At 43.5% G+C, this 21262-nt stretch overlaps 1 protein-coding gene and 1 long non-coding RNA gene across 10 annotated transcripts in view; one reads left to right on the top strand and one right to left on the bottom strand.

Moving 5' to 3' along the window:
• LOC102161373 (uncharacterized) overlaps positions 1–21262 on the bottom strand; it is a 358117-nt gene that overhangs the window by 24462 nt on the left and 312393 nt on the right. The window lies entirely within an intron of this gene.
• The window catches only part of LOC146407170 (uncharacterized), a 391157-nt gene that overhangs the window by 365002 nt on the left and 4893 nt on the right, over positions 1–21262 (top strand). Inside the window, exons 8-10 of one of the 3 annotated variants that reach the window (XR_014825954.1) lie at positions 721–846; positions 14248–14415; positions 19656–19728. Coding sequence is in view for 1 of the 3 variants with exons in the window: in XM_084993837.1 (XP_084849963.1) it covers positions 721–846; positions 13052–13240 (315 nt within the window). In the remaining 2 variants the exon portion in view is untranslated. Of the gene's footprint in view, positions 1–720; positions 1033–1098; positions 4836–13051; positions 14665–19655; positions 19729–21262 lie in introns of those variants that run through there. The other 2 variants (XR_014825955.1, XM_084993837.1) reach the window with 2 other exon arrangements.

The following is a 21262-nucleotide window of genomic DNA, read 5'->3' as shown; positions in this document are numbered from 1 at the left end:
CACTGTGAGTGATCCTAAATAATGTCCCTAGTATAGAACCTGGCACATAAAAGCCATGTGGCTCCGCCTTTCCCCTTTCCTATGTCCAAGGTGAGAATTATGCTAGTTTCTTGGGGAAAAGTTCCCTGTCTGCCTCTCATTAGGTCAGTTAGGTTTCGGACTTCGGGAATTTTCCAATAAATGATATTTGATAATTCACAAATTTGATGGACAAAAGGGGATAGATAGATAATATAATGGTGAGGGAGTTAAATATTTTTCAGTGATTGGTGTAGTGAATAATGTTCTATTTTAAAAATAATTCTTGAAGTTCCCGTCGTGGCGCAGTGGTTAACGAATCCGACTAGGAACCATGAGGTCGCGGGTTCGGTCCCGGCGCTTGCTCAGTGGGTTAACGATCCGGCGTTGCCGTGAGCTGAGGTGTAGATCACAGACTCGGCTGAGATCCTGTGTTGCTGTGGCTCTGGCGTAGGCCAGCGGCTATAGCTGTGATTGCACCCCTAGCCTGGGAACCTCCATATGCCGAGGGAGTGGCCCAAGAAATAGCAAAAAGACCAAAAAAAATAAATAAATAAAAATAAAAATAATTCTAACAAATAGTACAAATGCTGGAATGTTCAAGGAAGCCTTACCACAAATATCTTTTTAAGAAGAAGGAAAGGGGAAACCTCTTTTAATTATTACTGTGCTGTTGTTGTATGGTCGTCTTGTTTTCCACAGCCAACAAACACTGCAGGGCCTTATAGAGTCTCCACCGAAAGCATCTCGTGTTCTGCTTGTGCTGTGATGCCAAAAAGTGTGACAGTACATAGCTGTGATTCTGAGCAGCTGTCACTGGGAGAAGAGGTGAGTGATATGTGCACTGCTCTTCTTGCTTTGGAAAATCAAAAAGTAAATCTCAACAGTCACTAGTAATAGCACTGAAAAATAGAGAGTAGGATTGGGAATTTTTAAAAAATGTTCTTCTTAATTCTTTTTCATAGTTTCCAAACATATTCGAGCCACAGGGCAATGTAGTTGGTGTGGGGGGCAGTAGCCCTGCTCCCCAGAGTCTTTGAGAAACCAGGTTCTTTTATATTATGATGATTCTCTCCTCAGCACAGGGTCTCTCCATGGGTGCTGCAGAAGGGGTGGAGTTTAGAGGTTTTAGGGCCAGGCCTGGAAAGGGTACCATTACTTTGGGATAAAACTCAAGTATGTTATGCTAACCTCATTGCAAAAAGAGAATCAAAAATGTCTTCTTGTATGTCGTTGACTTAAAAAATATATGCGCAACCTAGGAATTCCCACTGGGGTGCAGTGGGTTAAGGATCTGGCGTTGCCACGGCTATGGTATAGATCACAACTGTGGCTCGGATTCAACTCCTGGCCTGGGAATTTCCATGTGCTGTGAGTGTAGCCAAAAAAAATAGGCACAAACTAAAAGCTGAGAGTTAAGTTTTACTTGGGGAAAAATGAGGACTGTAGCCCAGGAGGCAGCATTTAAGATCACTCTGAAATACCACCCCAAAGAGGCAGGGAAAATATAAGGATCTATGTGACTTCAGTGAAGGGGGAGGTACATGCAGCCAAGCACACATTTAACGGAAGGCTGCTCTTAGTCTCGTGAAGGTTACTGCCAGTCACTGGGAGCAGACAACACCATGAAGGATTTTAGTGTTTTTCCAGATATGAGGAGATGCAAAAATTGGGCTCACTAAATCTTCTGAAAATACCTATCTGAAGACCTGTTCTGCCAGTTTTCCCAGAGCACAGAGTGCCTCACTCCTGATCTCCTAGCTCTGCTCAGGGGCTGCTGTGGCTCATGATTTAATTCATGTAGAGGCGGATGGGCAGCACCAATCTCCAGTTCACAGTGTCTAAGATAAACTTGAAAGTTCCCAGGAATCTATTTGCTTGTTTCTGCCACACACCTTCTTTGCATTTCTTTCTTCTTCCACCCTGCCCTCATCAACCTCATCTCAAATCAGTAGCCAATGATATAATTTTAAAAATTATAACTAGATGACATCACTTCTGCATGCAGAGGCTCTATGACTATTGCAGAGTGAAAGGTAAGATCATCACAGTGACTGATACGGACCCACGTGACTTGGCCGGGATCTTTCTCACTACAACTTCAACTACTCTCTCCCTCACTCCAGCCATCGCAGGCTCCCTAGGGCCTCTTCCTTTGCTATGTACTCTGCCTGTAAAGCTCTTACCCAGATGCCTTTATCTCTTAGCTCCATCAAGCTCAAATTCACCTGTTTTCAGTGAAACTTACCATCAACATCCTATTTAAAATGTTAGTCATCCCTTGACACAATTCCTCAGATCCCCCTCACGCTGCTGTCTTTCCTCCAGATCGCTTACCACCTTTACTCTAGCATTTAAACAAGTTTTTGTTTGTTTTTTTTTTTTTTTTTTTGGTCTTTTCGTCTTTTCTAGGGCCACACCCTTGGCATATAGAGGTTCCCAGGCTAGGGGTCTAATTGGGGCTGTAGCTGCCAGCCTACACCACAGCCACAGTAACGTGGGATCCGAGCCGCATCTGCTACCTACACCCCAGCTCACAGAAACACTGGATCCTTAACCCACTGAGCAAGGCCAGGGATTGAACCCACAACTTCATGGTTCCTAGTCGGATTCGTTAACCACTGCGCCGCAATGGGAACTCCATAAACAAGTATTTTGATTACCATCTATTGCCTGTGTCCCCTGCCTCCCAGGACAACAAGCTCCCTGAGCGGGAAGCTACACTGCCTAAGCTAGGGAGTGGTGGTGCAGGAGACAGTACACATGTTTTATTCTGCATCTGGCTTCAGGGGCATACACTTCTGTCCACCTCGTTCTGTGACATTACCCAAGTGCCTAAAAGAGTGCTTGCAATGTGGCAGGTACTCAGTTTGCTTGCTGAAGGAATGAATGAGTGAGTTAGAGAGTTATGTGGCTAAATGGAACCAGTGGACCCAATGAAAAGGCCCTAAGACTTTATCTATGTTTCAACATAGGTTCAAGTCCCAGGCTTGGCACTTAATAGCTCTGGACTTTGGTAGATGTGCTTTGCCTTTGCAGTGCTCCAAGTTCTCTCCTGAAAAATGAGCACTCTCAACACGTCCATCACCTCTGCCTCTCAAGGCCACTATGAACACTGCAACATTGAGTAGGATATTTTATGAAGGGAAATCATTTTAACAACAGAAGCACTCATTAACATTATTTATCTAGAGAGAAGATTTGGTTACTCTGCTTCACAGAAGTTACACAGAAAACATGTGTTGCTCTGATCTGACTTCTGATCAGAGATTGGTAGGGGTTCCTGGAACCATCCCCCAGGGGCCTGCTGCTGTCTGTCCACTGCTTGCCCACTGCTCCTGATAAAAGCCAGACTGTCCCTAGTTGGTCCCATAGGAGGCGCTAGAGAGGAGGATCAAGGGCTCTCTCTGATACAACCAGGGCAACCAGAGATGCAGCAGGCCAGAACCATCATCCTTGACCTCTCTGGGCCCTTCCGTTGAAAGAGCCACCTCCTCTTGATCAGGGAACAAAGAATTCATAGCCTTGGGCATCTCCTCCTACTCCATCCCTCAGTGCCATCAGCTTCAACTGAGAGGCTGGGTCATGTCTGGGCAGATGAAAAATAACAAACAGTAATCCTTAAGAACCCTGCGCTTTCCTTACTGTTCTGGCTCAGGTGAGCTCTAGGAGGTAGAAGCTTTTTTGTGCTCTCTCCATCCTCTGAGAGTCTCTATCCTCAGGTAAAAATCTGTTGACCTGGAGGAGAATAAACCTGCTTCAACTCTGCCCTGGAATTTGAGTGTCAATCCTTCTGGAGGACCTCAGGGTCAAGGTCTTGGTGAGGGGTACATGGATACTTGCCACAACCAGATAGATAGGAATTGTTTATAACTGAAAAGATAATGAGTGTGTAGCTTAAATTTGTAGCTACTACTTAAAACTGAGTGTCTAAAAATGCTTGGGGAAAAAAAAAATGTGTTCTTTCAAACAAGGTTATTTCCCCCATGTGGTTCTATTAATATTACTTATTATTTGATGTGGAAAAAAATACTATTGTGAAGGAGCCGATCTAAACCACATCCTGTCTGAATGTTCATCTATATTTTTATTTATAAACTTGAAATTAGAAAAGTTTCCCACGCAGACCGCCATCTCCACAGTCCCACTTTCACTGTGATTTTTATCTGTGTTCTGTTTACCCTTTTCAACCCTGTTGATTTGCCTTTCGAAAATCCTTTCTTTCTGCTGTTGCAATCGGTTCCTATTAAGGAGTGCTGTGGAAGTCCTCCGGGAAGTTTCAGAGTGTTTTCAGAAGCTATTTATAAACCTCCCAGAGTTGACTCTGTTGACTGAATAGGAGTTGGCATCTTTCCCTGTGATGGGAGTAAGATAAACATGGCCAAGGTAGAGAAGGAACATGCCTCCCGACCAAGCTCTTGCCTAAAAACCCCTTCCAGTTCATCCAAAGCTCAGAGAACATCCAAAAATGAAGACTCCCAAAGAAACAGCCGTTCCCCTCTGTGACCGCCGCATTCCTGGATCCTTCTTGGAACCCCTGAACTTGCCACTGAAAGCCCTGGAGAGTCCTATCTGGAGCTGTTGACAAACTGATTTCAGGGGGTTTCCTCATTACCACAATGACATCTGGGCAACAACAGATGATTTACTTAAGGGCATGCCCTCTTTTTCCTGTTATCTTCACCTCTCTGGTTTCCCAAGTAGAACGGAGTGTGAGAACAGACGGACATAAATCACTCCCTTGTTCCCCACCAGCTCTGTCCCTACCTCACAAACCCACTCTCTCTCTCTCCTGACTCAATAAATGTTTACTACAACCTTTCGGTACTGAGTTCCTGCTGTGGGCCAGGCCCTGTGCTCAGAGACTTGCATGCATAGCATCCTTTAATCCTCACACACCTTATGGAGTAGGTGTTATTGTTCCTGCGCAGGAGGAAGCTGAGAGTTAGAAAGTTTAAGAGGCTGCAGTGGGTTAAGGACCTGGCACGGCTGCAGCTGTGGCATAAGTCTTAGCTGCGGCTGGGATTTGATCGCTGGGCCAGGAACTTCCATATGCCAAGGGTGCAGCCAAAAAAAAAAGGGAGAGAGAGAAATTTGTCTGATGCTATGCAGCTAGGAAGTGGTAGGGGTTGCCTTGTAATAATGCTTATTTTTAAAAAATACTGTTTTATCTCTTCTCTGTGAACTCCCTTTAGCAGCCACATCATCAGTTCTTAGAGTGCATTGAGGAGTCTGCGTCACCACAGCGGTGTAACCTTGAGCAATCACTTCTTCCTCTCTGAATCTGTTTCCCTTTCTTTAAAATGATACAGTGGGGTTAAGCTTTGTTCACACTCCAACATCCTTGGACTCTAAGGATACAAATCATGGCAGCAAGTGACTTGCTCAAATCCCCCAGTCTGTAGACTCTCACACACCTGCTTTTACTAATTGAGAAGTTACCAACTGGCAATTCTATGTGGCTCAGAAAGAGGAGACATCTCAAATTTCCGTCGTGGCTCAGTGGTAACAAACCCAATAGATATCCATAAGGATGCAGGTTCTATTCCTGGCCTCAGTCAGGTTAAGGATCCAGCATTGCCATGAACTGGGGTGTAGGTTGCAGATTCTTTTTTGATCCCATGTTACTGTGGCTGTGGTGCAGGCTGGCAGCTGTGGCTCTGATTGGACCCCTAGCCTGGGAACTTCCACATGCCGAGGGTGTGGCCCTAAAAAGACGAGGGAAGGAAGGAAGAAAACACATCTCTGCCCAGAAGTCAAGAGAAATAAGGCCAGATACAGAGTTTGGTCACTAAACATTATAATTTTTGAAAAAATTTAAATGATCACTTTTTTTTTTTTTTTTTTTGGTCTTTTTGCTATTTCTTGGGACGCTCCCGTGGCATATGGAGGTTCCCAGGCTAGGGGTGCAATCACAGCTATAGCCGCTGGCCTACGCCAGAGCCACAGCAACGCGGGATCCGAGCCGAGTCTGCAACCCACACCACAGCTCACAGCAACACCGGATCGTCAACCCACTGAGCAAGGGCAGGGACCAAACCCGCAACCTCATAGTTCCTAGTCGGATTCGTTAACCACTGCACCACGACGAGAACTCCTTTTTTTTTTTTTTTTGGAAGATCACTTTCTGTTTCAGTTTGAACAGAGAATTTGCGAGGCTCTAGTTCATATTCTGGCCCTGTTTACTATGTTATTGTGTGATCTTGCACAAGGCACCTAAGTCCTTGAGAATCGCCTTTCCTCATCTGTAAAGGAGCGGCCCTAATAACCATGCTTCCCACCCAGGATTGTTGAGAGAAACAAGCCCCACAGATAAGGTTAACCTCTGACTAACCCGTCGCAGCCAGTGCATGCAAAAGTTTACAACTAGATATCCAATACACTCCCTTCTTTTCAGCCAGAGAGGGTCGGACCCTTATGGGTATAACTCTGGACAACAAAAATAGTCGGAAAAGGAAATGAGGTGATTAGCTTTCTCCCCCAGCATCCTGACCATTAACGGACCTAAGAACAGAATCTCATCCCTTTGGACTTGCTCTTCAGAGCCAGAGAGACCCACGAAGTGACGCCCATTGAAGACACTCATTTTGGTATTTGGCCAGTGGCTTTAAATACTTAGTTGATCTTGAGCTTCTTAGCTTTGAACTGAACATTGTTTGAAAGCTCCAATTAAATTTACTACTCTCTCCTCTCTTGAAGCAGATTCGTCTTTGGATAACTCTGAATAAGAATGGCAAACAAAGAGGTATTCAAAAACCCTGCTTTACTTTCCAAAGCAATGGCCCCTGTTGGGACAGTAGTCTTGACTTTTATTTGAATCTGAGTCTCTAGGCACAGAGGGAACATGCACCCAGAAATGTGCTTTCCCAGCATGCTTTGCTCCAGGGTCATACTCTTTTGGGTATTAGTCATTCTTAACTCATAAGATCAAAACTAAAGCTAAATAAAAGCTAAAAATGGGTGATTTGTCACCCAGCAAGCACCAATAAAATGTAACCACATGGAAAAATGAGTTAAGCCAAGCCTGTCCTTTTCTTGAAGATAATTCCCTCTGATGTCTCATGAGTTACCATGTTTATTTCCCTACAAATCCTTCCTGACCCAGATAGCCAGGCCCTGCCCTTCATTCCTCCTTTCTGGGCCCACTGGCTCTTTCCTCATGGGAAAATATTGCTGCACAGCTCTTTGTGAAGACTTGTGCTTTTTGATTTGAGCAGGTGCTATGAACCTGAGCAGAAGGACCACCCACCTGCAGCTGCCCACACATCCAGTCAGCATATTCTACAGTCCTCTTTCTAGTCCCCAGCCCCAAATAAGACCATCCCAGATAACTTCTTTTTTTTTTTTTTTTTGTCTTTTTGCTAATTCTTGGGCCACTGCCACGGCATATGGAGATTCCCAGGCTATGGGTCAAATCGGAGCTGTAGCCACCGGCCCACACCAGAGCCACAGTAATGCGGGATCCGAGCCGCATCTGCGACCTACACCACAGCTCACGGCAATGCCAGATCCTCAACCCACTGAGCAAGGCCAGGGATCAAACCTGCAACCTCATGGTTCCTAGTCGGATTCGTTAACCACTGTGCCACGACGGGAACTCCGAAGATAACTTCTGAAACAACAGCAACCTTTCAAGTCTGGTTCTGAGCGTAGACCTTGTAGAGAAGATAAACTGAATCCTGGCCCATCTTTTCAAAAGGTTATCTCAGCTTGCCTAACTGTTGGTCTTTACCATGGGAACAGTGGTCCATGTATAGCCTTTGACCAGGGATATTTTTATGTTCTGTACCATTTCATAATATGAATACAAATAATAACAAAAAATAATAATTCATTAGCATGAATAAATATTGTTAGATAACACTAACAATAAATCCATGTTTGTACTAGCAATAGCTCTGGTATACAAGCTACTTAAAATTTTTTAACATTAATAAAATGAATAAGAACATATGCCATAAGTTGAAAACTCACTGGGTATCAAACTCTGCTACAGATGTGTCTTGCACTATCTCTGGGAAGCTATGAGTAGATGATATAATCTTCATTTTACATATTAAGAAACTAAGGCCCCAAAGGGTTAAGTAACTTGCTTATATCACACAGCTAATAACCACCAAGGCCAGGAAGAAAGCCCAGGGCTGACTGGGAAGCCCATGTATTTAACACTCTGCTTCTCTTCTCATCCACGTGGTGAGGTAAACCTTTAGAACAGAATGAAATTTAGTCCTCTGTCTCCATGGAAGAAGCAGGAAAAGGGACGATTTGAGTTGGACCTACAGCCTCCAGCTTGACTGGGTTTGACTATTTACGCTCCACTCTTGCCAGTGCACACGTGAATCATCCAGTTGTGAACAGATGTAGACCAACATCTAGACATCATTTGAGCCAAAGGAATGATGGACCATTATTATACATAGTGGAAAAATAGAAGGGTTTGGGATGCATGTTTTTTTCAATCTCATCCTTGTCTATTAATCAAGGAATTGAAGAAAGGAAAGAAGAAAAGAGGAAGAAAGGGAGGGAGCAGAGGAAGAAAAGAGTAGTATTTACTTGTGATAGTGGTTAATATTTATTGAATTGCACTAGCGAATTGCACTAGAAGCTCTGCTTGAGTCTTTCCAACATCTCTAATGCAAATGAGAAAGATGGCCTCTCTAAGGTTAAGACATTCCCTTAAGGCCACATGGCTGGTAAGTGCTGGAGGTGGGATTCAGAGCCAGAGCTAGTTGCCCTGGGAACCTGCGTGTTTTACCACAAGGCTATAATGCATCCTAGGTGGCAGGTGCAGTGCTAGACATTTCCTGTTACACAACACACACTGCTGCAGCCCTTAGTTCCATTTGTGGTAAGGGAGTCTTTCCTCTTTCAACCCTTCATTCATTGTGACTCTTTAGCATGGTACACCAAGGCCCTGCGTAATCTGATTTTTGCCTAAATCTTAGCCTTGGCTCCTCTCACTCTATCATCTAGGCACGTCAGACTCCTTAGAGACTCTCAACTGTGGCTCACTGTCACATGTGTTAGATTCCTGGAGCACCTCTCCCTGCTCATTCACTTAGCTCATTTCTTCTATACTTTCAAGACTTGGCTTATGAGCTGCCTCATCCAGAAGTCTTTGTCTGGGTTGTTCTAAGCATGGCTTAGATGCCTCTTTTGTGCTCTTCCTCTATATCTTGACCTAAACTGTGCTTATGGTGGGGGGTGTCTATCTTCCCTGCCCTCATACTTAGAAGCCCTTGAGTATAGAGACTGTATCTTATGCTATGCTGCATCCTCACCACTCAAAACTGTCTGATGTGCAGAAGGCATTCTGAGGGTGTTTCTTAAGTGAACAAATGAGGGTATGTCTTGCTGGCTGGATAGTTGGATGGAATAAAATTTGAGCATTCTTGCAGTGAGTTTTTGTACTAAAGATTAAAAAACATAATAAACCACCACCCCAATAGCCTTGAGGACAACAGAGAAGACAATAATGAACAAGACCAGTGAGGGATCAAAAGTACATTCTAGATGGCCAACAAGCACATGAAAAAATGCTCCACATCACTGACTATTAGAGAAATGCAAATCAAAGCTACTGTGAGGTACCACCTCACACCAATCAGAATGGCCATTATTAATAAGTCTACAAATAACAAGTGCCAGAGGAGGTCTGGAGAAGAGGGAACCCTCCTGCACTGTTGCTGGGAATGAAAGCTGGTAAAACCACTATGGAGATCAGTATAGAGATACTTTAGAAATCTATACATAGAATTATCATATGACCCAGCAATCCCACTCTTGGGCATGTATCCGGACAAAACTTTTCTTGAAAAAGACACATGCACCCGCATGTGCATTGCAGCTCTATTCACAATAGCCAAGACATGGAAACAACCCAAATGTTCACTGACAGATGATTGGATCAGGAAGATGTGGCCTATATACACAATGGAATACTACTCAGCCATAAAAAGAACAAAATAATGCCATTTGCAGCAACATGGATGGAACTAGAGACTCTTATACTGAGTGAAGTAAGTCAGAAAGAGAAAGACAAATACCATATGATATCACTTATATTTGGAATCTAATATAAGGCACAAATGAACCTTTCCACAGAAAAGAAAATCATGGACTTGGAGAATAGACTTGTGGTTGCGGGGGGGCGGGGGGGGCTTGGAGTTAATAGATACAAACTGTTGCCTTTGGAATGGATTAGCAATGGGATCCTGCTGTGTAGCACTTGGGATGTATGTCTAGTAACTTATGATGGAGCATGATAATGGAAGAAAATGGAATGTGCACATGTATGTGTAAATGGGTCAGCGTGCTGTACGGTAGAAAAAAACGTATTGGGGAAATAACTATTAAAAAGAAGAGAACAAGAAAAGAACAAGAAAAGAAACACTTAACCTCACAGCTTATCAAATTCAATCCTCTTATTTTACAAATAGGGAAAGCAGGACACAGAGAAGATAAATGGTCAGACAGGAGTTACAGTCAAGTGCAAAGCAGAAGTAGTTCTCTTGACTCCCCACCCAGTGTTGTCTATCTTTTCCTCATCTTTGGATGCATTGAATGGGATGTTGTCCACATAAAATATTTGTTCGAGGGGAGTTCCCATCGTGACTCAGTAGCTAACGAACCCAACTAGTAACCATGAGGTTGCAGGTTCGATCCCTGGCCTTGCTCAGTGAGTTAAGGATCCGCCGTTGCTGTGAGCTGTGGTGTAACTCGCAGACATGGTGCAGAACTGGCATTACTGTGGCTGTGGTGTAGGCCAGCAGCTACAGCTCTGATTCGACCCCTAGCCTGGGAACCTCCATATGCTACGGGTGTGGCCCTCAAAAAGACAAAAGACAAAAAAAAAAAAAAAAGTGTTCAAATGAGGAGCCTGTGTTTGAAAGGGACTCCTGTTAATGAGTAGAAGTGTGTGGACTGCCAAAGCAAGCAGTTTGGCCAGTAAAAGACAGTAATGAGAACTGCAGTTAGAGTTACCCTGGGATGATAAGTACATCAGCTTCCCTGCAGAAGGAATGAGACGCAGAAGCTCCCCCAGTATATGATACAACATCAAGAGATGCCCAGAACTCTGATTCTTGGTTGTAATACAGGTATATAACCTTAGATGTGCATAAGGAGATCCATAAAATTAACAGGAAGATTTGATGCCAGAACGTTCAGTGCACTGGGTTTGAGTAAACTCAGATATACATGTCTGATAACGCTGAGATCACTGTAATCTAGACCCAGGTCTCCAGGCTACTCCCCAGGGAATCTTACACTACAAGTTATTTATTCCAGATCTCACTGCTTTAGGCTTCCTTCCCCTGTACATTCTTCACAAGGAATTCAACATGACCTCACTACACTATAAATCAGATCAGTGTCACTTTGCTTTTTAAGAGCCTTCATCCATCACACTTAGAATGAAATTTGAACTTCTCAGAGTGGCCTGCCAGCCCCTAATGACCTAACCCTGACTACCTCCCAAGCCCTCTGCTCTTCCTCACGAGGCTCTAGCTACTTTTGTCTCTTTTTTTTTCCAGCACTCCAAATTCTTTCTTGCCTCTGGGTCTTTTTATTTGCTATTCTCTTTTTTTTTTTTTTTTTTTTGGTCTTTTTGTCTTTTTATTGTTGCTATTTCTTGGGCCGCTCCCGCAGCATATGGAGGTTCCCAGGCTAGGGGTCTAGTCGGAGCTGTAGCCACTGGCCTACGTCAGAGCCACAGCAACGCAGGATCCGAGCCGCGTCTGCAACGTACACCACAGCTCACGGCAACGCCGGATCCTTAACCCACTGAGCAAGGGCAGGGACCGAACCCGCAACCTCATGGTTCCTAGTCGGATTCATTAACCACTGCGCCACGACGGGAACTCCTATTTGCTATTCTCTTGACCTAGAACATTCTTCCTCCTAACTGTTCATAGGAGTGGTCCTTTTTCATTTTTCATGTCTCAGATCGAATGTCACATCTTTGAAGAAGCCTTCTCTGACTTCTGAGGTCAGCTGCCTGCTGCCATCCCCAATATGTTACCCTCTGCTTATGTCCTTTGTGTTAGTCATTATCTGAACTCACTGTGTCTAAGTCAAGGTAAGTTCCTCGAGGACAGGAACCTTGTTCACCACTCAATATAATGCCCCAAAGAATCACCTGTCATCTTCAAAGTTGCCCACTGTATTTGGTTAATGAAGAAATGAACAGGAGCTCTTGTCATGGCTCAGTGGTTAACAAATCCGACTAGGAACCATGAGGTTGCGGGTTCGGTCCCTGCCCTTGCTCAGTGGGTTAAGGATCCGGCGTTGCCATGAGCTGAAGTGTAGGTCACAGACGCAGCTCAGATCCTGTGTTGCTGTGGCTGTGGCGTAGGCCAGCGGCTACAGCTCTGATTCTACCCTTAGCCTGGGAACCTCCATATGCCATGGGAGTGGCCCTAGAAAAAGGCAAAAAGACAAAAAAAAAAAAAAAAAAGAGGAAATGAACACATTCCTATACTAGAGGCTAATGGAGCATCTACTATGTGCATTTTGATGGGCAAGAAGATGACTTAGTCACCGCATATTCAAGGAAGGTCCTTATAGACTTACAGAGAAGGTGATTCTAATAATTGGTCATGCACAAATGTAACTCCAGTGCTAGTTAGACATAACTGGTGTCATGGAAAAGAGGTAGATAAAGCAATTTGAGGGACTTATTGTATGGAAGAGGTTAACTCCAAGTAGACTCAGAGCCTGGGAGAATAGGTAGGATCTTCACAAAGGTAGAAAGAGGAGGGTGGGTCGCCTGCTGGGTGTGAGCTCTAGGAGGAGAAGGGTACCGACTAAGGTGTTCACTGTCTTATCCCCAGAGTCCAGAAAGAGTCTTGGCACATAGCATGGATTTGATGAATCTATGTTGAGTGAATAAATAAATACATAAATGGACTACCGCAGTAACCATTTCTAAAATATATTAACTTGGGCTTGTGTCCTCTTAATGGGAAACAACGGTCCCCTGTTCTTGTCATATTCCATTTATAATAATAGTTTCCTTTCATTTCTATTAAAGCAAAGGAGCACTCTCTTCCTCTACCTACACCCACTCAAATTCCAGGATTATTGTTTTGGCAAGAAGTTAGCCCTGAAGGAGAAGGAGCCCTCAGCCCTCATCATCCTGTCCTCCAAGATTAAATGGGAGCTGAACCTGCTGGGAGAGCAGAGACCTTCTATGCTCAGGCTGACTGTGGCTGAGAAATGAAGATACGCACATGGAAGGAGTAGCTGTGAGGATGAAGAAAAGCCTTTTCAACTTCTGTCCACATGATTCATATTTTCCAGCTTTACTCAGTTTAATTCACATGCCATAAAATTGACTTATTTTAGATAGGAAACAATTGACGATTTGTAGTGAATTTATCAAGTTGTGAAAGCATCACCCACTAGAATCTGAGAACATTCCAGTCACTCCCAGGAGTCTCTCTCTACACACTTGCCTTCTCTGGACAGGTCATATAATGGAATCATACACGTCCACAGCATCCATTTTGACCTCAAAATTGTGTACCTATTTGGAGGGAGACGTTGAACATAATTTTTTTGCCTGGCTTACTTATCCTTTTTGTGCTTCTGTTTCTTCATCTGTAAAATGGGATGCATGATGCTCCCACGCGTGAGTAAGGCATTTAGTGTAACGTCTGGCAAAGAGTATGTGCTCCGGAAACCATGATTATTGTTTTTGCCGCTGTTGCTGTTGTTGTTGTTACTATCACCGTGATTTTTTGCCCCAGTGCAGCTCAGCAAGATCAAGACAAAGAAATCAAAATGGCACGTTAAAAGAGAGGAGATATTTCTCTTCAGAGTCTAGCAGAAAGCAGCCTGTTTCCATCCCAGGGCTTTCTGTTCCCACTTCTTCTCTGGGCATAGGAAGTGGATGGGTGTGAGTGGCCATCTCATTCACTGCAGATTTACTGCCAAAGAAATGATTCTGGAATTCGAGTAGATGGGAGTGGAAGGAGAGGGTGTTTTTCTGTTTTACTAGAAATGAAAGGAGACCTTTAATATGAGATCCAAGTGACAAGGACAAGAAACTGGTTTTTGCATTAAGAAGACAGAGTAGCGTTTTCAGGTCTGACTATGGCATATCCATTAACGGGAAGATTGAAAAATATCCATTTCTGTGTTAATACCCTAGTGGAAATAGAGGGGTGTTTTTTTTTTTTTTTCCTTCTCTTTTTCTGAAGGAAATGATTTCTTCCTCCTTTCAAGCTAAAGAAAAGATATATACAGAGTCCCTGACCTGGAGTCATGAAACCAGGATTCTGGGACTGGCTCTGTCCTGGAGCAGCTGCCGGAGTAAACCAGTTCCCCATTCTGCGCCTTAGTTTACCTTAGCTTCAAAAAGGGGAGGTTTGACCTCGGAAGCCCTTCTCCAAGGTAAGATTCTGTGTTTCTAAGGCCATGAGGGTCTTAACATGAAGGCACAGCTGATGATAGGTGGAGAAGGGCACAGAGCCGTGAACTTTGCTACAATATCATGCATTTTTGCAGGTCAAAATTTGTGTGACTTCCCTGTAAATCACAAAACATGTACAGTTTTTTAGTTTAAAGCAAAGACAAGCAAACTCTGGCCTGTGGGCCAAATCCATCCCACTTCCTTTTTCAGTAAATAATGTTTTTTTGGAACACAGTCTCTCTCATTTATTTACATATTGCCTATGGCAAAGCCTAAAATATTTAATGCCTGGCCCTTTAAGATTTTTTTTTTTTTTTTTTTTTTTTTTTTTTTTTTTTTTTTTGCTTACCTCCAGTTTAAGGAATTGATTGGTTTTATGAACCAGTCTAAATAAAATTGAAAAACAGGAGTTCCCATTGTGGCTCAGTGGTTAGCCAACCCGAGTAGCATCCATGAGGACATGGGTTCAATCCCTGGCCTCCCTCAGTGGGTTAAGGATCCAGCCTTGCCGTGAGCTGTGGTGTAGATCACAGACACACCTTGGGATCCTGCGTTGCTGTGGCTGTGGTATAGGCCAGCAGCTACAGCCCCGACTAGACCCCCTAGCCTGGGACCCTCCATAGGCCGCGGGTGCAGCCCTAAAAAGACAAAAAGCACCCCCACCACCAAAAAAAATACAGTATCCAGTTGAGCGGTTTCAGAAAGCCCTGTGTAGTGGCTCATATGGCTTGGCTAAGTCAGGGAGCTAGTAAGAAAGAGTAAGAAAAAAGTCAGTAAAGGATGCTGCTGCTGATGATTGATAATGATGGCAGTGGCACTTATTGAGGGTTCAAGGAAGCAAGATAATTATCGGAGTAATTTATACTAATCTATTTAATCCTCACAACTGCCATTTTATAGTTTCGACTTTGTGAATAAGGAAGATAAGTTCTGGGAGTATAAGAAACTTGACCGTGGATCATAATGTTAGCATGTCATGACATGGGATGTGGGACTGTGTGGTCTAGTATAATTGTTCTGTAGTGAATGGGCAGAGGGCAATCTAGAGAAGGAAAGGAACTTGTGCAAAATCCTTATGACAAAGGAAAAAGGGACCCAGGCTTCCTGACTCCCTGACAAGTAATTCTGCCATCACAGCATCTGCTAACCTGGTCCATCTGCTAACTTACTGGAGATGAATATATCTGTACATTGCCTATCTGCTTTACCTACCAGGCTATTCAGTCCCAGGAGATAAGAATCACATCTTCTATTTCTCTTCCCAGAGCCCTAGTATGTGCTAGGCAAACAATAAATGCCTGGTTATAATGATAGAACACATTAACTGATACAAGATGATGTTATAAGAAATCGGGAGTTCCCTTCGTGGCTCAGTGGTTAATGAACCCGACTAGGAACCATGAAGATGTGGGATCGATCCCTGGCCTCGCTCAGTGGGTTAAGGATCCGGCGTGCCATGAGCCATGGTGTAGGTCGTAGACATGGCTTGGATCCTGCATGGCTGTGGCTGTGGCTGCTGCTCCGATTCAACCCCGAGCCTGGGAACTTCCACATGCCATGGAAAAAATAAATAAATAAACAAAAGAAGTTATTTTAGCACTTTGCCTGCATTACTGTAGTAATGTCCTTGCTATAGCCTGTATGTCAGGTATTCTCATTATCTGTAGGTATTACATGCAAATGTTTAAAATGAGGAAATGGAGATTTGGAAGTTCAGTAAACGTTCCCATTCTTATAGCTAGTGAGTGGTAAAGCTTGGATGAGAAAGCTTGGGTAAAAGACCATGCATGCCCTGGTTACTCAGTGTGGCCCACTGACCAGCTGACATCACATCACCTGGGAACTGGTTAGAAATGCAGTGTCTCAGGCCTCTTGAATCACCATCTGCATTTTTTAAAAGTATTTTTAATTTTTTGCTTTTTAGGGCCACACCTGTGGCATATGGAGGTTCCCAGGCTAGGGCTCAAACTGGAGCTGCAGCTGCTGGCCTTCACCACAGCCATGGCAACACAGGATCCAAGCCGCATCTGTGACCTACATCACAGCTCACAGCAACAACCCTAGATCTTTAACCCACTGAGCATGGTCAGGAATCGAACCCACATCCTCATGGATCCTAGTCGGGTTTGTCACCACTGAGCCATAATGGGAACTGCCACTATCCACATTTTAACTAGGTCCTGATGTGATGTGTATGCCCATTAGAGTTTGACTGTCTTTGCTCTAAATCAGCACTCCTGCTCTCTGTTGGTTGAATAAAGAGTAAATGAATGATTGCCTTATGTGCAATGGCCAAAAACGAACTGGTCAGAGGAAAATTGTGCTTCCAAAGGAAGGGATCAAAGTGCTCCTTCTATAAATCAAACCTATTCCAAAACAAATGTTCTTTCTCCAGATTCTGTACTGATACTGCTACCCCTGCAGGTTTCCAAAACCACCTCACTACAAACGTTCTAAGGTCTGTATTTATATCCTTGCCGACATGAGAAATTCAGAAGCAAATGCTTTCAGACTGAGTAATAGAGCTGTAACCAGGCTGGGCTCTGCTTGTGACACGCTCAATGCGTGTTTTTAGACAAGATGCAGAGGGGAAATTGCCATCTGCTTGGTAACCCGTGAGTTACTATTTCCCAAAAATCTAAGCTTTTTTCCAATTCCTTTAACATGAATAGAAACACAAACTTCAGGCAAGAGTCACTTTTGCCCTGGAAAATTCCCCTGACTTTCTAGATACAGTCAGAGGCAGCAGGATCTCAAGGGGTTCACTCAAGGTGATAGGATCATTTTATGCTTGATTGTAGGCGTTTTTTTTTTCCAGACTTTTAAGAAAAATGTTCGCCAACGGATCAAAATAAGTGTTTCAGCCTAAATCGTTTTATTTTCCCCAGGCCATGGAAAGGCCCTCCTGCTTCAAGGAGACATGAATCTGGGCAGGCACTTCACTGCCACTCCCTTGTAAGATGGCAAAGAACAATTATCTCCCTCTTTTGTAACCGAATATTTTGGGTCTTCTTCTAATTGTAACTCCTCTGATTCTGTTTTCTCAATGATCAGATGAAGATAGTGGCGGCCACCCTTATTGGGTCTTGATAATATGTATGTTCTTTCATTGCACTGATCTGTTCAAACAGCCACTAACCTAGTGGTTTCTAAACATTCATGAGGATTGAAAAAATCTGTGAGCTTATACATCTTCAGATCCCATTTCCAATCAGCTTAGTTAGACAGGTCCGAGATAAGACCCAGAAATCAGCATTATCGAGATGGTTTCCAAAGTATTTGAACCCATAGGAATTAAGGACCATAATTTGATGTCTCTCCCCTGAGGCATGTCTCTAATACAAAGTTCAGCTCCCAAGGCAAGAATGAGCTCCCAAACAGGTTAAGCCCAATCTCAGGTGATGCCCTAGGCAAAAGCCATGACTGTCCTGAGCAAATCAAAATGGGTGATCATCATAGCTATGATATGCTGGTCTCTATGTTCACAGCTACTGGCTGAATGTGCTCAGTGGCGTAAAAGGTGAGTACCTTTAGAGAAAAGACAAGGATGGGACCAGGGAAAGGGGCTGACTGGGTGAGCCAAAGTTAGCATTACTGCTTGACCAAGATGGCAGGGATGTGGGAAAGAGACCATGCAGTGAGAGGAGACACATGCAGAGGAGCACAGCAAGCATCCCTAACTCCTCCGTTGTGCCTTAAGGTTGACCCTGGACCGTGGCACCTCTATGCTTATACTGATGACACACACTCAGAGCAAGCTTTTTCAGAATTCTTGTAATTCTATTTCTAGGCATGGCAACTGCTGCTACCTTTCTCTTTGAACAAAGACTCTGTGGGGCTGACAGATGTGTCAGCTACGGGTAGGTCATATCTTATCTCAGAAATAGAAGGTGACAGCTAATCCTATTCCAAAACAGTTCCCCAAGCCATGGGGCCACAGAGAACATGCCTCTACCAGACTCTGCAGCTGGGAAGCCGGGGAGCTTGATCATTAACTGGGGCTTATGAATTGCTATCCTGACCTTTCATATTCAAGGTGACAGCCCCCCCACTTTTTTTGATAAACTATGAATTCTAAGGAGAAGGACACATACGCAGATGTCCTCTGCATCTTGCACCTACTCTCGGCCAGCCTTGGAGATTATGCATACCTATTAAGAGAGTAAAGTGGGGCAAACCTTGTTAGGCCTTGTGAATTTAATGATGAAAATACTTTGTTGTTTTTGGTGAAATTAATGCTTATTTTATAAAACAAATAGGTACATAGAAAATTCAATCAATCACTGTTTATGGAAAAATTTTCTATACCTAATATTTTATATATATATATAATTATATATAATTTAATCTTCAAACCGAATATTCTATACCTAACATAGGTATAGAAAAATATTCTATATAATTATATGTGTGTGTGTGTGTATATATATAAAAAAGTTAATCTTCAACACAATAAGGTAGGTTTTATTATCTTAGTTGACAGTATCCCAACATGCACATTGTAAATAGCTGAGCCAAGATCTCAGTGAAGTTCCATTTCATTCTTCACTCACTTTTCTGATCATACCCTCTGATGGCATCTCATTTTACTCATAGGAAAAGCCAAATTCTTTATTATGCCCTAAACAGCCCTATTGTCATTTGCCAGATTTATAGATTTCCCCTCAATCCAGATACATGATTGGACGGTACTTCCCGATTCCACATTTTGGATCAATCCAAGTAATCAGTTCAGTTCAGTGCAGTTTATGCGCAGAAATAATGTGTGTCACTTCCAGGCTGTGTATTGCATTATCCAGGTGACCCCCAGGAAGGGGAGAACTCTTTTTTCTTTCCTTATGCCAAGATTAGCAGCAGTGTTACAAATATTAGCTGCTTCATCAGTCTGGGTACTAGAGCGAGGAAGGCAGTGAGAATGTGGGAGCAGAGGCCTCTCTTGGCCATGATGGGCCTGAGGCTTGTAAAAGAATCTTTGAGATTCCAGAGTTGTTGACTACTCCACCATAACCTAGCCTTTCCTGATGGATACAGACGCTTTATTTTATTTTTGCTTAACATGTCATGACTCATCATACGGTATAATTATTTTTCATGCTATTTTCTGTCACCCACGCTAAATTGCTCATGCCGTGAGGGCCAGGGGTTTTGCCATTTAACCATTGCACCTCTGCGTTCTTTAATCCATAGAAGGCATTATTCATCAATCACAGCACTTTCTCAGGTAAATGCAGGTGAGGTCCGTGATTCCTCTCCTAACAGCAGTGTTGCCAGCTATTACCAGTTGATCAACTCTGGTAAGTTGAAAGATGTCCCTGGTTTATACTTTTAAAAGCAATTCTGATCATTTTTCTCATCTGCTTAAATGCCTCTCCATTGCCTCAGAGTCCTTATAGAAAGTGTGCTTCACAAAATATTAATCTGTGAAAAAAAGATTTTTGTGATCAAAAAGTTTATTCTACTTGAGATTCCCTGACTCTTTCCCCAAATCTCGAGAACTCCTGCAGGAACCAAAACAATTTGATAACCCAGCTTTCCCAAAATCGGTCTGACCACACATAGCATTCTTAACATGATGTTCACTGACCTTCAGGAGAACACACTTGGGGAAATGCTTGTCACTCAAGGCTTTTCCATATCTATCAACTATCTTTCCAGCCCAAATATCCCAGTGTCCCTCTGACATCCCCTCCACTATCTACATCCTGTTTGTCTCTCAATATGCACAGTTAAAACATTCCACAATATCTGTGTTAGTATCCTTTAGGCAGAAATAACATGAGGTGCTCAATGAGGCTTCTCTTGACCGGAACATGCAGAATCAACCTACTTCGCAGGCTCCTTCGCCGTTATTTTGGGGCCGTGTTACTGAGTCTGTCCCCTGGGAGCTGAGTGAAGTAAGCCACTTCCAGGCCTGGCTTCTCAACCTTTCACTGACTCTCCACTCTCTCCTCTCTTCCTTGTGCACATGGCAAGAGACAGGGCTGTCAAAGGAGAACACCCCATGAAGCAAGAAGCCTGGGTCCTTAGGCACCACTTAGAAGAGAACCCCACTGAGCCCCAATAGAAGATGGAAAAGACGTTTTTATGATGTTAAGCCACTGGTATTTGGGGCCTGTGTGTCACAGTGGCTAGTGTTAGTTATCTTGATTCTTGTATTCTTCCATAAAGCCGAATCTGACGCCTCTGCTGGAAGAGAATTTTTCTTTCTCAGACCCTGTCATACTTTGGCCCACTCATAATATGCATCACTTTGGACCTCTCTTTAGAATGTTTTATGTTGCTCTTTTACCTCTGTTCCTAGACTGAGCTTCTTGAGGGCAAGATCCATATCCATTTTCTCTTTGTATTCTTCCCCCTCACTTTGGAGAATGAATTCTATATCGTGGTCATCAAGGATTGGTGGTTGTTTGTTTGTTTGTTTTTCCGGCTTTTTAGGGCCCCACCCATGGCACATGGAGGTTCCCACAGCCACAGCAATGTTGGATCCAAGTTGCCTTTGCAACCTACACCAGAGCTCATGGCAACGCTGGATCCTTAACCCACAGAATGAGGCCAAGGATCAAACCAGCATCCTCATGGATATTCGTCGGATTCCTTTTCCACTGCCACTGCGCCACCACTGGAACTCCCAAAGATTGTTGAATAAAAGATGACATGCAGGGCATTCAAATTCTAATAGAAAATGTCATCATGGGGAGACAAAGCTGGGACCCTTAAGGGAATTGAAAGCCCATAGCATTTGGCAGGAACTCTCCATCACCGGCTTTGATGATACTGGTCAAATTGACTCTTACTCACCCCTGCATAATTCTTTGGTACTTGTTGATG

Source organism: Sus scrofa, chromosome 1 (genome assembly GCF_054392235.1).
Source record: "Sus scrofa isolate SSC_HxYL_T2T_F1_AM1 chromosome 1, Sscrofa_HxYL_maternal_Yorkshire_Landrace_v2.0, whole genome shotgun sequence".
Taxonomy (NCBI): domain Eukaryota; kingdom Metazoa; phylum Chordata; class Mammalia; order Artiodactyla; family Suidae; genus Sus; species Sus scrofa.
The sequence above is the reverse complement of the archived record's forward strand: the minus strand, read 5'-3'. Positions and strand labels throughout refer to the sequence as shown.